Here is a 17,161-nt window from a genome sequence, read left to right as displayed (position 1 = left end):
AATTCAATATTAATGTTGTAACGTGAAGTAACGACCATTCACTTAAAGAGAAAATTGATTTCATCGCAGTAACCATCGGGATGTCAGTGAAAAATAATACCTCCACTCACGGTATACTCAACAAGGTAGGCTATTCCCACGTGTAAACAACAGTTTACAATCAAAACATGTGTCGTAAATTCGCCAAGCATGAGGCTTACAGGATAGTAAAAGAGAGCAAGCCTTGCTTTCTTTTGCACTCGTTTGAGTTTGCGATAGGAATGACGTCACTGCCAAATGTCATTTTTCGGAGTATAATACCTTGCTTCTTTTTACCGTGACCTCCACTATTGGTACACTGTTCCTTTAGTTGAGGTAAATTTTTAATTTGTGTTCCTATAGTTGCGGTATCCGTGGTTTTCTTATGAGATCCTCCACTATAGGAACATTTTACCGCAACTATTGGTACAAGTAAGACAAGTTTTAGCAATTTTAGTGATATTTCATCAGTTTCAAAGCTATTTGTACGCTCTTTTCAACTATTCCGTGTATCAACAAGCCAATACGTCGATTGGCAGTGTCGGCTCTAATGGATCACTTACCCTACATGTAAAGAGAAAACTTTGCAGACATTGAAGTCTTACACATGAAGTACTAGTAGTAAAGGTTATTATAAACAAAAATTGTTATGAAAAGACGACAAATCAAATTGTATTAGGCAAATAAAAATGTTAATATTGTACACCAATAGAAGTTTTTACTAGCATTGTTAACATCCTATTTCGTCAAACGATTGTTTAATAGTCATTTACCAATTTATACAAAACTATATAACCGCTGGCCCCTTATGGACTTATTTTATAGAAAGCCAACGCAGATGTGACACACCCTAGTGATGTGTGTGCTTAAAAGAAAAGAACAACAAATTAACGCGTGTTGTAAACTTGAACAATAGGGTCGGCAATGTGCTTCCTGTTCTATGTGCTACACCTATTTTACACAATCTCCAGAATCTTGATAATTCCTTCGCTGTTGCCCGCGATGATGATATTGCTTTGTTTGCGCCAGCAGACAGCCGACACGAATTCATTGCCTTCGGTGTTCCGTTCGGTGTCTGAGATGGATCGGGTTGCGCTGTTGCTGGATGAGAACTTCAGATTGAACAACTGCTTGGACAGCCCCTTGTAGTACACGCAAAGCGAATTGTCCTCACTGCCGCACGCCAGGTAGTCATTGTTGGTCGCCAACCCGGCAAAGTTTTTCTCGTTTATGTGACCGGTGAAGGACCGCAAGCAGTAGGGAGGCGAGTTGATGTTCCACAGCTTCAACTGACCGTCAGTTCCCGCCGAGACGATTTCCGTCGTGTTGAGGAATTTCACATATGATACGGCCTTTTTGTGCCCCTTAAACACGCACAACGGTTCCTTGATGTTCCGCAGGTCGTAATAGTGCACGCAGTGGTCCGCTGAACCGAACGCCAAGTGGCACGAACTTTTCGGATTGAACTTGACACAGCACACGTTCGCTCGGGCTTCGATGGTGGCCACGGAGTGATCCACATTGAGAGACCACAGTTTAACCCGCGCATCGTCCGATCCTGAGGCAAGTAATCGGGTGTCCACTTCGTTGAAATCAACACACCAAACGCGTTTGTCATGCTCTTCGTAAGCTTTGGTCCTCGTCTTGGTGCTGACATCCCAAACGGACACCAGTCCTTCGTAGTCGCTGGATGCCAGGACCTCTTTGAAGTAGTTGTTCCATATCACACAGGAGATTTTACTGCTACACACCATCTCGTTGATGGGATAGTTGATGTCCACCGCAGCGTCTCGAATAGCGGAGTAATAGTCGAAGATTTTTATCCGCTTCGTTACGCCGGCAATCGCGAAGTACTCGCTGTCTTTGTCGAACTCTATGCTGGAAACAATCGTAGATGCGTAACTCGTTTCACAGGAATAGTTCAGTGTGGCCAACGGCCGTAACGCGCTGTACTTTGAGAATTTGATGAGATTTTCCCGAAACGTGTCCAATGATCGAGTAGATCTGGTCGTATCGATTGATCGTGTAGGCGTGGATGTGCCTAGCGATCCTGAGCTGAACGATCGATCCTTTCCAAAATACAGCTCTTCACTGCGCGCCGCAAAGTAACATTGCACAAAGTCGTCGAAATGTTGATACATTCGTTGCTTCCGGGCCATAAACGATGATGAGCTTGGGTCATTTTTGTACAAATTGAAACCTTCTGCGGAAGACTCGCTCCGATTGGATGGGACGGTTATTGTGTCGATTTTGTCGATAATTTGGATGATTTCTTTCTTGATGGCCACCACGTGTTCATCTTTCTCATCCTTCACGCTGTTTTCAACCTCTTCCACCGTCGGACAACTGCTTTGAACCTCTTTCAGGATCTTCTCCACATCCGTGAGGTCATTTTTGATCAGGGCAATCTCATTTGCCACCTGCAGCTGTTGCTGTTCTTTCTGTTGCAGCAAATGCTTTAGAAACTCGTGCAGAAGTCGATTTTGAGCAGCACATGATTCCGCTTCCAGCAGTATTTTCCGTTGATTTAAAATCTCCAGCATTACGTTGACGTCCGACAGGGACAGCTTTTTCGATTCGGATGCTAGGAAGTTCTTCAGGGTATCCGCAGAATCACCCGACTGAGTATTGCTGGAATCGGTTCGCTTTCCTTTCAACTTAAACTTAGTGATCAAATCGTTGAGCAAATAATTCGGCACAATGGATTCATGGGAGGGAAGGGTGAAGTTGCATTTAGGACACTTTTTGGTCATCTCTATCGACTTGACTATGCACTGGTGGCAAAACGTGTGACCACATTTGGTGATATGTGCCTCGGTGATGATATCGAAACAAATCGGACACAGAAAGTCGTTGCTCTTATCATCGATGCTGGAGGGAATCCCATTCATGGCAGTCATTCGTTTCTTGCCAGAGGAGGATATCATCGAGTCGCTCAGACATCCTCCGCCTCCACCTCCTGTCCCACCAGACATTGTTCCGCCTCCACCGCCACTGGAAGACGAGGACTGCACATCCGACAGCTGCCTACGGGTTGTCATTTCGATGCCAATTTTCGCTCCTTTTTTTGCTGCTTCCTGCTTCCGAAATAGTTTTCCTCTCAATTGCGGGTATTTTTATCCCGAGTATGTCTTTTTCTTATATCTTCCTCCTTTTCTCTTCTCATACAGTACTCTTTTGTGTTAGTTTGCTATTTGCTCTTTTTTACAACATAACAGTCGAGCTGAAACGAAAACAATGCCAAAAGTGAGCAAACTTTGTGAATCACATACTAAACTAAGTTGATAGAATAGGAAAAATAGTTTCTAAAGAAGGAACTCAAACTATAAGAAAACGAGACCGTTTCAAAGTCCCACGGGAAAATAGATCGAAATCAGAACCGAAAAAGAAATCATTGACAAATGGAACGCGCCAATTCTAACTGTTTGAACGCTTTTTGGTCACTGTTATTTCCACTAACGCGGGTCATCGGTTCGACGACGAGCGTAGTTTCAGTGCCAGAAGGAAGCTCAAATAGGCAAATAATTTTCGTCTCAGGTCTACTGTTATGGAGCTGGTTCGCAAAATAACACATCATGTGTACTGGACCATATACCTAACATATACAAATGAAGCAAATGGAAATTATAATGGTTCTACTCTTTTTACAATGATGAAACGAAACACAAACATAGGGAAACAAACTTAATGAACATATAGGAAATATAAGTGCATGTTAGTTAAATCTTTAAACCGAAAGCAAAAATAAGGTAAATGTACATATGTATGTAATTGATTATATGTCTTGTCCGCAATCTAAATATTTGTTTTTTTTATCTTTTTTTTTATTAAAATTCAGATAGATAAAAGTGAAAAAATATACACTCCCATGCAAAAGTTTGGGTTCACCCCCTTAAAAACATTAAAAAGTGTTTTGTCCATATCTCTGTGCTTACACACCTAATTGAAACTCTCTATGGCGCATTAGAAAGGCGAAGAGTTATTCTTACTTTGTATGTACTTTTCCAAAAACATTTTTTTAATTCTGTATACTAAATTTTTACTTAAAGTTGTGACATTTTTTTAACACACTGAAAAAACTCGGTTAATTTTCTTAGCATTGGATTGAACAAAATTTTAAATAAAAGTGTCATTAGATGCGTAATCTTACATTCTTTGAAGAACACTTAAGAAAAATTCTGAAAAGTATTCTAAATCAACGAAACAGTCATTCAAGTCATCGTGCAAAAGTTTGGGTTCACCTGAGCCGCACACAAAACTGCCATTTTTTAACCCTTTCTTTCCCACAGCTTTGTTCGACAATTTAGCTAACAAAATGGCGTTTCTAAAAAAAGTGCTTGAACAAAAGTTGTTCTAAATAAAGCTATATTATTCAAAACCACAATAAAAAAATTGATTGTTTTTCAATAGTTAGTTGATTGTTTTTCAATAGTTTGACCCTTAGGTCACTTATTTCGATGTTTGATAAGACAAATGAGCGTATAAATTTATTTCACTTATTATTGAGCTACTCGTACCAATTCGGTTTAGCTAGCGTTCGTTGAAAATCGGTGGATCACCTGTGCTACCATGGGCAAGAGAGGGTTAAACCGATTTCTAGCGCTACTAGATATACAGATTTCTCTGTATTACACAGATATTTTTATGATTAATTCCAGCTAGTGTTGTAAAAAGGGCCTCATACTTAGAATGGGCGGTGAATGGCGCCCTACACATGTATCTTTGGCATACACGTTATTCGGTACCATTTAACGTTATCCACATTTCTACTTTTTTCCCACAAAAACAATTGTTTTATTCTACGCTTGATTCATCTTAGATATCTTTTACAAAAGTGTCTGAGTCTGCATGATATTTTTATCACTGAATAAACTATTCTTCCGAATCAAAAGGCTGTAGTAAGTCACTCGCTATGGCAACTAGAGGCGTCATGGTAATCAAAAAGAAGCGACCAAATACTGAGTGGGCTAGGGCAGCATCCGTTTATTGCGTAACGCTAAAATTTGAAATTTTCAATTCCCTCCGTAACGCTTTTGACGTAGAAGTACGTCTTTCTTCTCTATACAGGAGTGAAATTGGAATTTCAAAACCGAGAGCGTTACGCTGGCATGAAATATTTTAAACGTTTATAACTTTTCGCTGGCTTAACGAAATTTCTTGATTAGCACCTCAATCGAAAGATAAGACATCAAAGCTTCATGTCGTTTACTTACTGAATCCCACAAACCTGTCCAAATAGTTTAATAACTGTTTTAAAATAGAACGTTGATTTCAAGCAAATCTATAAATAGGGGTGGCTAGAGAAAATTTGACGTCATTTGCTTTTCACTCTCCGATTGGCTCGCATCTCAGCAGGCGACACACAGTGGGACGAAACTGAAAATTGACGGTCAAAACCTCTTAGAGGCGTTTTAGGCCCTAGGTGTCTTCGGGACATTGTTTTGAATTAGCATCCCGAGTAATAATAAAAAATCATTTTTATTTTATACTGAATAGGGCACCCGAGAAAAAATAATTTTTTGAAAAAATATTTTTAGGTCGTTCATCACTTTAGAAGTCTTAGATCTATTTATTTTCAACAACTTTGCTGAACATACTTGATATTTTTGACTTCGTTTTCACAGTTAAATGTTTAAATTTAACCTATTTTATAATAAATATCAGTTTTTTGACCATTTCTATGCTTAATGTGCAATTTATGAACATAACATGTTCAACAACATTTTATATATTATAAAAATACACAACTTTGCCGAATATACCAAAGCTTTAAAATCGTTACATCGAAAGATATATTGAATTTATGTTAAATTTTTTATAATTTTTGATCATTTTTCTAGGCAAGTTTCTCCTGAATCGGCACTTTTCGGCAGCCATATTTAGTATACTTTGATGCCTTATTATATTAGTTAAAGCCCCATGGCAATAGAATGATCGGGTCTCACAGGGCACATTGATTTCAACCATTTTTTGACCAGCTTGGAATTTCGATTTTAAATAATTTTTTGACCTCTTTCTGCTCACAGTGCAATCAATAAACGTCTTCGGTACATTGTTTTGAATTAGCATCTCGAGTAATAATAAAAAATAATGTTTAAATAAACTAAATAGAGCAACCGAGAAAAAAAATTGAAAAAAAATATATTAAGGGCGATTATTATTTCAGCAAAATTTTAGATCTATTTATTTTCAACATTTTTGTTGAACATGCTTGATATTTTTGACTTCGTTTTCACGGTTATTTTTTTTAATTTAACCTATTTTACCATAGATATCAGTTTTTTGACCATTTCTATGCTCAATGTGCAATTTATGAACAAGACATGTTGTACAACATTTTATATATCACAAAAATACATGAAATTGACGAACATACCGAAGCTGTGAAATCATCACATCGGAAGATATAATAAAATTATGGTAAAATTTATATAGTTTTTCCATTTTTTGAAACAAGTTTATATTGAATCGGCACTTTTCGGCAGCCATAATTAGTATACTTTGATGCCTCATTATATCGGGTCTCACAGGGCAAATTGATTTCAACCATTTTTTGACAAGCATGGCATAATATTTAGACATCAAATAGTTTTTTAATCTTTTGTGTACTCACAGTGCAATCAATAAACTTGGGATATTCTGTTATTATTTAAATCATGAAACATAGTTGAAGACATCTGTGTAAGCTGATAAGCTGTAAAAGGATTGCATCGAAAAACATTTTTTTTTGTTGTAATAAATACTATTTTTGAGAATTTACTAGGTAGGTTTCTCATGTAACATGAGTTCGGGCATAAGTTCACTTTTGCTGGCACAACAACCTAATGGTTCAAAAAATTAGAGGAATTGGACTTAACAGGCGAAATTATGCTTTACTCTCTATTATTATTTGCTTTTTATCATAAAAAAAACATATTATTATTATTTGTTCTTAAATTTTTCACGCATTGTGACCTGAGAAAGAGAGGAGACAGCTCACTGACAACTTGCTTGTTTTCTTGGCTTCTTTGATTTCTTCGTCTCATGTTTGGGTTGTGCATTATGGTTCGGAGAGCACAAGATGGGTCAAAACTATTTTTACATCCCATTTGTTATCAAAAAGATCACAAAATTAAAAAAAATTCGAAAGTAATTTTAGTCTAATCGACAATAATTTAATAATCAACGATTTTATATGCGACAGCACAGGAAAACATTATGAATTTTCATCCAGTTTTAGTTTGGCCAACTTTTGACGTTTTTCACGTTCTGCCTTTCAAATGTGCGGTTTTCCAGTGACAGTTGATGACAGGTTCCCTTGACTTTTGTGAGCTCGCAATCTAAGTCAGCTGTCTTCTCTCTCTCAGATTGTGACCGAAGCCGAATTATCGTCGGCTACTACGATTTGTTGCTGAAATTGAGCAGATTCAGCGTGACAAAGATGTTGTTTGAATATGTTATTTTGTTATATAATAAATGAAGAGTATTACAAGTTTAGTGATTGCACTGTGAGCATGCAAAGGTCAAAAAATTATTTAAAATCGAAATTCCAAGCTGGTTAAAAAATGGTTGAAATCAATGTGCCCTGCGAGACCCGATCATTCTATTGCCATGGGGCTTTAACTAATATAATAAGGCATCAAAGTGTACTAAATATGGCTGCCGAAAAGTGCCGATTCAGGAGAAACTTGCCTAGAAAAATGGTCAAAAATTATAAAAAATTTAACATAAATTCAATATATCTTTCGATGTAACGATTTTAGAGCTTTGGTATATTCGGCAAAGTTGTGTATTTTTATAATATATAAAATGTTGTTGAACATGTTATGTTCATAAATTGCACATTAAGCATAGAAATGGTCAAAAAACTGATATTTATTATAAAATAGGTTAAATTTAAACATTTAACTGTGAAAACGAAGTCAAAAATATCAAGTATGTTCAGCAAAGTTGTTGAAAATAAATAGATCTAAGACTTTTCTAAAGTGATGAACGCCCTAAAATATTTTTTCAAAAAAATATTTTTTCTCGGGTGCCCTATTCAGTATAAAATAAAAATGATTTTTTATTATTACTCGGGATGCTAATTCAAAACAATGTCCCGAAGATACCTAGGGCCTAAAACGCCTCTAAGAGGTTTTGACCGTCAATTTTCAGTTTCGTCCCACTGTGCGACAGATCGGCTTGCTCTGACCGGGCGTGCTTCTCAGGCACAGACATCGATAGCGAAGGACGCCCCCGTTTGTCTTGCTTCGCTCAAATCAAACTGTCGAGCGAGCGAGAGAAGATGCCGTCCGAAGCTAAAGCCATTACCGCTGCCGCCGCCTAGAAGAAGAAGAGGAAGCAGTCCACAGGTGAATTTGCGGTCGAACTGTGAACACGGTCGGGCGAGTCATTCTCGCCTTGTGGTTCATCGCTTGTTTGCGTTCACCCAGCCATCGTCATCGCCGCCGCAAATTTCATCGGCCGAGGAGCTGTTGACCCGCGCTTCAAAATTTCGACTCGTGATGAAATCATCATTGGTGGTCAAGAAGCAATCCCGTTAGGGGCAAATACCAGAAGCCCCCTGAGTTTTGCTGGTCCGAGCAGTGTTATTTATCCGTAACAACATCGAAGCTTATAAAGCCATCGGTTCTTTTCAGAGCCAAAAAAAAAAGAGTTAAAAGAGAAATATTTCCGATTTTATTTATAACTTATAATATTCCTAAATCAATTTCACACGGCTTCATACAAAATTTCATTTGTCATGAATAATTTATGACTCAACCATTTGAGATTGTACTCGCGGACGCTGCTGCAGTGCCGTCGGGGTGAGTGCTCAACGATTGTAAAATAGAGTGGCTTTTCCAACAGCGCCTTTTATGTTCCATATTTTATGGGAACACTTTGATTAGGAAAATTATCCCATGTAACAAAATTGCGACATATTTAGAATGCTTTTGAAAAGACATTCTCATTGAACAATTGTAATAATTTTGGCACCCATGAATCAGAAATTTACAGTCATAATAAAGAAAACTATTGATTATCAATAGCTCGTATTGAATATTTAGGGAATGCCAATCATTCCAACAATTCATGTTCGACCAATTTCTCACGTATTAGTATTCTCCACAATTTTCAAGTAATTCCAAGCCCAACACATTATTGACACATACCCATTTCCTAGACTGGTCGATCAGAAAGCGAAGAGCACAAAAGGGAGGAGCATCATCTGCTATTCCAAGGTTATAAAACATGCTGCCTTCGTTGGATTCAGTTTCATTCCATTTTCGCTTTCAAGCTGGTAAGAGCTGCTCCGAACTTGCTTAGCAAGAAGTACCTCGCTGCTAGAAGCCTGCTGAGCTGTTAATCCAGAATCTGGTTTGTGAAATCGCTCACTATTGAGCTACGTTTCCAGATTTCAACTAAATCCCTGTGATCCGCTACCCTGTTGCTGTTGTGCACCCATGAAATATTTAGCTGGTTTGTCGAATAAACTGAGAACTTATTCACATCTTCTTATTCTTCTTCTTCTTTTTCTTCTTGGCATTAACGTCCTCACTGGGACAGAGCCTGCTTTTCAGCTTAGTGTTCTTATGACACTTCCACAGTTATTAACTGAGAGCTTTCTTTGCCAAGGTTTCCATTTTGACGTAGAAGTACCGTACTTCTACGTCTACTTCAAGTACGTCTTTCTTCTCTATACAGGAGTGAAATTGGAATTTCAAAACCAAGAGCGTTACGTTGGCATGAAATATTTAAACGTTTATAACTTTGCGCTGGCTTAACGAAATTTCTTGATTAGCAGCTCAATCGAAAGCCAAGACATCAAAGCTTCATGTCGTTTACTTACTGAATCCCACATACCTGTCCAAATAGTTTAATAACTGTTTTAAAAGAGAACGTTGATTTCAAGCAAATCTATAAATAGGGGTGGCTAGAGAAAATTTGACGTCATTTGCTTTTCACTCTCCGATTGGCTCGCATCTCAGCAGGCGATAGATCGGCTTGCTCTGACCGGACGTGCTTCTCAGGCACAGACATCGATAGCGAAGGACGCCCCCGTTTGTCTTGCTTCGCTCAAATCAAACTGTCGAGCGAGCGAGAGAAGATGCCGTCCGAAGCTAAAGCCATCACCGCTGCCGCCGCCTAGAAGAAGAAGAGGAAGCAGTCCACAGGAGAAATTGCAGTCGAACTGTGAACATGGTCGGGTGAGTCATTCTCTCTCTGTGGTTCACCGCTTGTTTGCGTTCACCCAGCCATCGTCATCGCCGCCGCAAATTTCATCGGCCGAGGAGCTGTTGACCCGCGCTTCAAAACTTCGACTCGTGATGAAACCATTATTGGTGGTCAAGAAGCAATCCCGTTAGGAGCAAATACCAGAAGCCCCCTGAGTTTTGCTGGTCCGAGCAGTGTTATTTATCCGTAACAACATCGAAGCTAACAAAGCCATCGGTTCTTTTCAGAGCCATCAAATTTGTGGAAAAGAATTAAAAGAGAAATATTTCCGATTTTATTTATAACTTATAATATTCCTAAATCAATTTCACGGCTTCATACAAAATTTCATTTGTCATGAATAATTTATGACCAACCATTTGAGATTGTACTCGCGGACGCTGCTGCAGTGCCGTCGGGGTGAGTGCTCAATGTTTCACAACGATTGCAAAATAGAGTGGCTTTTCCAACAGCGCCTTTTATGTTCCATATTTTATGGGAACACTTTGATTAGGAAAATTATCCCATGTGACAAAATTGCGACATATTTAGAATGCTTTTGAATAGACATTCTCATTGAACAATTGTTATAATTTTGGCACTCATGGATCAGAAATTTACCTTAATAATAAAGAAAACTATTGATTATCAATAGCTCGTATTGAACATTTAGTTAATGTCAACCCTTTCAGCAATTCATGTTCGACCAATTTCTCACGCATTAGTATTCTCCGCAATTTTCAAGTAATTCTAAGCCCAACACATTATTGGCACATACCCATTTCCCAGATTGGTCGATCAGAAAGCGAAGAGCACAAAAGGGAGGAGCATCATCTGCTATTCCAAGGTTATAAAACATGCTGCCTTCGTTGGATTCAGTTTCATTCCATTTCCGCTTTCGAGCTCCTCCGGACTTGCTTAGCGAGAAGTACCTCGCTGCTAGAAGCCTGCTGAGCTGTTAATCCAGAATCTGGTTTGTGAAATCGCTCAAGATTTCAAGATTGAGCTACGTTTCCAGGTTTCAACTAAATCCCTGTGATCCGCTACCCTGTTGCTGTTGTGCACCCATGAAATATTCAGCTGGTTTGTCGAATAAACAGAGAACTTATTCTCATCTTCTTCTTCTTGGCATAACGTCATCACTGGGAAAGAGCCTGCTTTTCAGCTTAGTGTTCTTATGACACTTCCACAGTTATTAACTGAGAGCTTTTTTTGCCAAAGTTTCCATTTTTGCATTCGTATATCGTGTGACAAGTACGATTATACTCTATGCCAAGGGAAGTCAAGAAAATTTCCATTACGAAAAGATCCTGGACCGACCGGGAATCGAACCAAGACACCTTCAGCATGGCTTTGCTTTGTAGCCGCGGACACTAACCACTCGGCTAAGGAAGGCCTCAACTTATTCGCATGCATTTGCAACTTTTTCGATTTTCCATACAAAATGACCAACTTTGGTAAGTTAGATCTCAGTTATTTATGGAAATATTTTCGAATGAAACTTTCACAGAACATCAGATGTAACCTGAATTTTTACATATATTTTTGAATATTTTTTCCAATCACAAGTTTGTAAGTAATAACGGTTTGACTAAACTGTAGTTTTCGACAAAAAATTCAAAACTTTTTATCTTACAATCTGATAGCCTTACACAAAAACTGTCTTCAGCAAACTTATTCATCTCGTCAAAATCTACAACTTTGCTGAAGATACCATGAAGCTATACCTTCAATATGTTTAATATGTTTAGTTATGTCAATCATAAAAAATCGTCAAAAATTTTCACTTTAGTCAAACCGTAACTGCTTCTCAACGTAAGATTGGAAAAATCACTCAAAAACATATGTTAAAATTTAAGTTATGTCTGATATTCTGTGAAAATTTCATTCAAATCGGTCCATAAATAACTGAGATATAGTTTATCAAAGTTGGTCATTTTGCATGAAAAATCAAAAGAGTTGCAGTTTTTTTTCTCAGCGAAGAATAGAACGAAAATAGCGCGAAAGCAATAACCAATCGCGTGCGAGAAGCGAACGGAGTGACGAAGCAACCAAGTGAGAACCCCACCACTCGCCATCGGTGAACGGAGCTCGAGCAAATAAAACCACTGGTTGTTCTGCTCCCAGCTCATTCACAAATCGAACGGCATAATGAACGGATCAAGCAGCGGAGCAGCAAAGAAGAGCGCGTGAAAGCCACAGCAGTGTGCGAGTAGCGAACGGAACCAGAGATCAACGAAGCGAAAGCAACAACTGAAAATCATTCAGTGGACGGATTAGTAGTCAGCGCTAACCGGCGACCCGTTGGAAAGTAATGCCAGCGAAATATACACCATCTGCCTCTCCTTACCATTCATATTCTTGTACTTGATGAATTCAATGAAATGGTTTGGTTTTGGTTTGGCGATGGAGCAAAGAGTTATTTAGGATGATTTTACTTAACAAAGAGTTGTTGATAAATATTCCAATCAATAAGAGTTGTTTTGAAAAAGTTCACTTTTATCAGAATTTTCCTCGGAAAATTTCTGCTTTACCAAAGAGTTGTTAATGAAATTCCTGAAGCAAAGGGTCGAGTTTCTCCCCACGAATATTTCCAGCCAGGACCAGTCATGGAGGACAATCCATCCAGAGCATCACGGCCCCGCTTCCAAAATTCTCGAGTACGGAAATTGGAAAATGTATTAAAATTGCGACATTAAAATCAATAAATTGTTTCTTGGCCAATTGTAATGAGCAACTATTGATCTGAATTGATTTTTCTACATGTTGTCTATTGCGTTAATCTGAGAAATAGGCTATATGAAATTGGTGTCTTGGCAAGGGATGTACAAGATGAGCATTATGCTGTTATTGCATCCCGACGGCACTGCAGCAGCGTTGTCGGAACATCCTCAAATTGTCGTATTGTCGATTATTCGTGATAAATCAGATATTGTATGATGCTACGAGATGAATAAAGAGATTATAGCAAGTTTGTGGTAAGCACATTAAGAAATATTACTAGCTTTACTGTGTTTATCACGAGAAGTTTTTACTAGCTCGAAAGTGTAAATGAAATGAACCGAATCCTGTTGTTGTTACAGAGGGATTTTAATCCGAAGGTCGTTCGTCCCTTAAATGAACCAAATCTGTCGAAGATAGTATGTTTTACATAATTTGGATTGCAGACGATGCTCCTCCCTTTCGTATTCTTCGCCTTCATATGGTTGACCAATCTAGGATAAGGTACATGAAGTTGATGTCTTGGTTAGGGATTTACATATCTTGGAAAATTCACATGCGCGTTCGTATGGACAGTAAAAATATCAACATTATTTTAATAGCTTACAATAAATTAAGATCACGCATGTTTTGCTTTTGTGCAAATTTTAAATATTTCTGATCAATGTTCAATGTGTTCTGATTTATATACTATGACATTTGCAATAGACTAACATGTAGAAAAATTTCAGATCAATAGTTGCTCATTACAATTGGTCAGGAAACAGTTTATTGAACAGTATTTAAAATCTGTCGCAATTTTAATACATTTTCCAATTTCCATATTTGAGAATTTAGGAAGTGTTCCCCATTATATGATAAATCAACGATGCTGTTAGAAATACCATACAATGCTGAGTAGTATGATGTTATTACGGTCCGACGGCGCTGCAGTGGTAAATTCTCAAATTCATGTAATTATGTGAACCAAATTGTAGTATACCGCGATATTTAGATTATTATAGATAAATCAGTAAATATCATCAAATAAACCCTTTTATGAACGTATGTTGGTACTGAAAAGGGCCGATTGAGCTTGGATGCTGTGACCACGAGTTTACCACGAGTCGAAATCTAGAAGCGCGGATCGGTCAACCTAGAAATCTTGAGCGATTTCACAAACCAGATGGATTGGCAGCTTGAAGATTAACAGCTCAGCAGATTTCTAGCAGCGAGGTACTTCTCGCTGAGCAAGTTCGGAGGAGCTCTTACCAGCTCGAAAGCGGAATTGGAATGAAACTGATGCCGACGAAAGAAGCATGTTTTATAACCTCAGAATAGCAGATGATGCTCCTCCCTTTTGTGCTCATCGCTTTCTGATCGACCAATCTGGGAAATGGGTATGTGCCAATAATGTGTTGGGCTTAGAATTACTTGAAAATTGCGGAGAATGCTAATGCGTGAGCAATTGGTCGAATATGAATTGCTGGAAGGGATGACATTAACTAAATATTCAGTACGAGTCATTGATAATCAATAGTTTTCTTTATTATGACGGTAAATTTCTGATCCATGGGTGCCAAAATTATTACAATTGTTCAATGAGAATGTCTATTCAAAAGCATTCTTAAAATGTCGCAATTTTGTTACATGTGATAATTTTGCTAATCAAAGTGTTCCCACAAAATATGGAACATCAAAGACGCTGTTGGAAATGCCATTCTATTTTACAATTGTTGTGGAAAGTTGAGCACTCACCCCGACGGCACTGCAGCAGCGTCCGCGATTACAGTCTCAAAATGTTTAGTCATAAATTATTCATGACAAATGAAATTTTGTATGAAGCTGTGAAATTGATTTAGGAATATAAGAAGTCATATATAAAGTTGGAAATATTTCTCTTTTAACTCTTTTCCACTAATTTGATGGCCCTGAAAAGGGCCGATGGCTTTGCTAGCTTTGATGCTCTTACAGATAAATAACACTGCGGGATGTTATCAGTTGATTGCCATGGTCAAACGGGGAATCCTCAACTCAAATGTATAAATTTGAGCAAGTTATTTGCTTATACGACGAACCGAAAGATTCGTGGCGTGGATGACGCACAACAGTAACAGGTAGTGGATCACCGGGCTTAAGTCGAAATCTGATGATGGCGGCGATGACGATGGCTGGGTGAACGCAAACAAGCGGTGAAGCACAAAGCCAGAATGACTTGCCCGACCGTGTTCACAGTTCAACCGCAAATTTTCCTGTGGACTGCTTCCTCTTCTTCTTCTTCTTCTTCTTCTTCTTCTTCTTCTTGGCGGCGGCAGTGATGATGACTTTGGCTTCGGACGGCATCTTCTCTCGCTCGCTCGACAGTTTGATTTGAGCGAAGCAAGACAAACGGGGAGGTCCTTCGCTATCGATGTCTGTGCCTGAGAAGCACGCCCGGTCAGAGCAAGACGATCTGTTGCCTGTTGAGATGCGATCCAAGCGGAGAATGGAAAGCAAATGACGTCAAATTTTCTCTAGCTTGCTTGAAATCAACGTTCTCTTTTAAAACAGTTATTACACTATTTGGACAGTTATGTGGGATTCAGTAAGTATGACCCTTTGATGTCTTGTCTATCAATAATTGATGCTACAACTAGATAACTCGAAATTTGAAATTTTTGACTTCAATATGCCAAAACATTTTTCTTAATTAGATCTGTAAAATACCAATAGCTCATAAGCGTGTGATTCAAAATACACAAGTTAAAGTTTATTTTTGAACCATATCCTCTGCGATTAACCGTCACCTTGTAAAACGGTCTTATTTTCAAAGTTGCACATCCCAAAATTTTGATTTTCGAGTTATCTAGTTGTAGCATTAAGGGGACGGAATGAGGTGCCATTCAAGGAATTTCGTTAAACCAGCAAACAGTTATAAGAGTTCAAAATATTTCATGCCAACGTAAGGCTCTTGGTTTTGGAACTCCAATTTCACTCCTTATAATTTTTATTTTACTTTCAAACTGTGCGGCATAATCAAATGCAAACGCATTCAGTTCCCGATGGTTAGTGCCTGTGCTTTTACTGTTCATAAGTCGCAAGGTGGAACTTTCCCCGAGGTCGTGTACGACTATGACAAAAGCCAGGATCAGCAATTGGTATATGTTGGTTTGTCGCGGGTTACTTCACTGCAAGGGCTATTTTTGACAAACTCTTCCAATTTTTTGACGTTGGATAACGTCTTACGGCAACATACTGGGGTACAATTTCGAAAAACGAAAAATCGCTCGCGTCACGAAAAGAGGTTAGATTTTGACTGTTAATAACTTACTAACACCCGGATAGATTTTCAAGATTCTTGCACCAATCGATTGGAAATCTTTCGAATCTACTCCAACAATGAAAACTATTGATTATCATGACTAAACTATTGAAAAATTAAGAAATATCGAAGCATGTCTTATTTTTCATAGAAAAGCACATTTTTCTTGTGTATTCCTGACACAGACATCATTGCGCGATATCTTAGCCACTTTCGTAATTCAAAGGGAAACGCCCCTTTCGGTCTTCTTCTTACTTCTCTTTATTATCTCGTGTTCAGTCGAAGTCAACCAAACTCGACTTCACGCGCGCATCATTCAATCGTTGACCAGCAACCGGAGAAGGACTCATATCGGAATAAAATTTACACGTTCGTCGCTGCTGCTGCTGTTTATTCCCAAGCTAAAAGCTGCGGGTTCCGTGTAATCGCTCATTATGACCCTTAGCATCCAGAAACCTTGATAATTACCGTCGGAGGAGTGAGCAAACCATCGAATACAAGGATGGACAAGAAAGCACAAAATTACCGACCGCATTTTAATTTAATCGTTTTCGGTGATCTTTTGGTGTGTTTCTGTCTAACAATGGAATGAAAACCCAGTTTGGTCGACGGTGACTACCACCAACCGTCCTTTTCAGGACGACAATTTCATTTTAAAAGAGTTGTGAGAATTTTCCACCGTGAAGAGCGACATTACTGATGATTGGATGTGATTGATTCAGATTTTGGTCAGTCATTTGCACGCAACCATAAATAAACGTTCGCCACGGATACGACGAGTATCGAAAGGCCTCGGAACCCATTTAAGCAATCAATCTTAGTGGATCATGCGTGGACCTTCAAGCGGAATATTTGTTTGTTGAGCAAAAGTTATCGCTCATGCTTCTTCTTCCATCGACCGGTTGAAGAGTTAATCGAACCAATCGAATAATAACACAAAATGTTCATAATAGGTCAAAAATG

The 17,161-nt window shown here is 38.5% G+C and overlaps 1 protein-coding gene across 3 annotated transcripts in view; it reads right to left on the bottom strand.

Moving 5' to 3' along the window:
- The window catches only part of LOC5577354 (E3 ubiquitin-protein ligase RFWD2), a 75,853-nt gene that overhangs the window by 25,149 nt on the left and 33,543 nt on the right, over positions 1–17,161 (bottom strand). For 2 of the 3 annotated variants that reach the window (XM_021849020.1, XM_021849022.1), the window contains one exon: positions 666–3,241. The exons of the other annotated variant lie outside the window; for it this stretch is intronic. In XM_021849020.1, the coding sequence (XP_021704712.1) occupies positions 975–3,059 (2,085 nt within the window). In that variant the 5' untranslated portion in view covers positions 3,060–3,241 and the 3' untranslated portion in view covers positions 666–974. Of the gene's footprint in view, positions 1–665; positions 3,242–17,161 lie in introns of those variants that run through there. 3 annotated transcript variants of the gene reach the window in all.

This window comes from Aedes aegypti, chromosome 3 (genome assembly GCF_002204515.2).
Source record: "Aedes aegypti strain LVP_AGWG chromosome 3, AaegL5.0 Primary Assembly, whole genome shotgun sequence".
NCBI lineage: Eukaryota > Metazoa > Arthropoda > Insecta > Diptera > Culicidae > Aedes > Aedes aegypti.
Note: the sequence above shows the minus strand (reverse complement) of the source record. Positions and strands in the feature narration are given on the sequence as shown.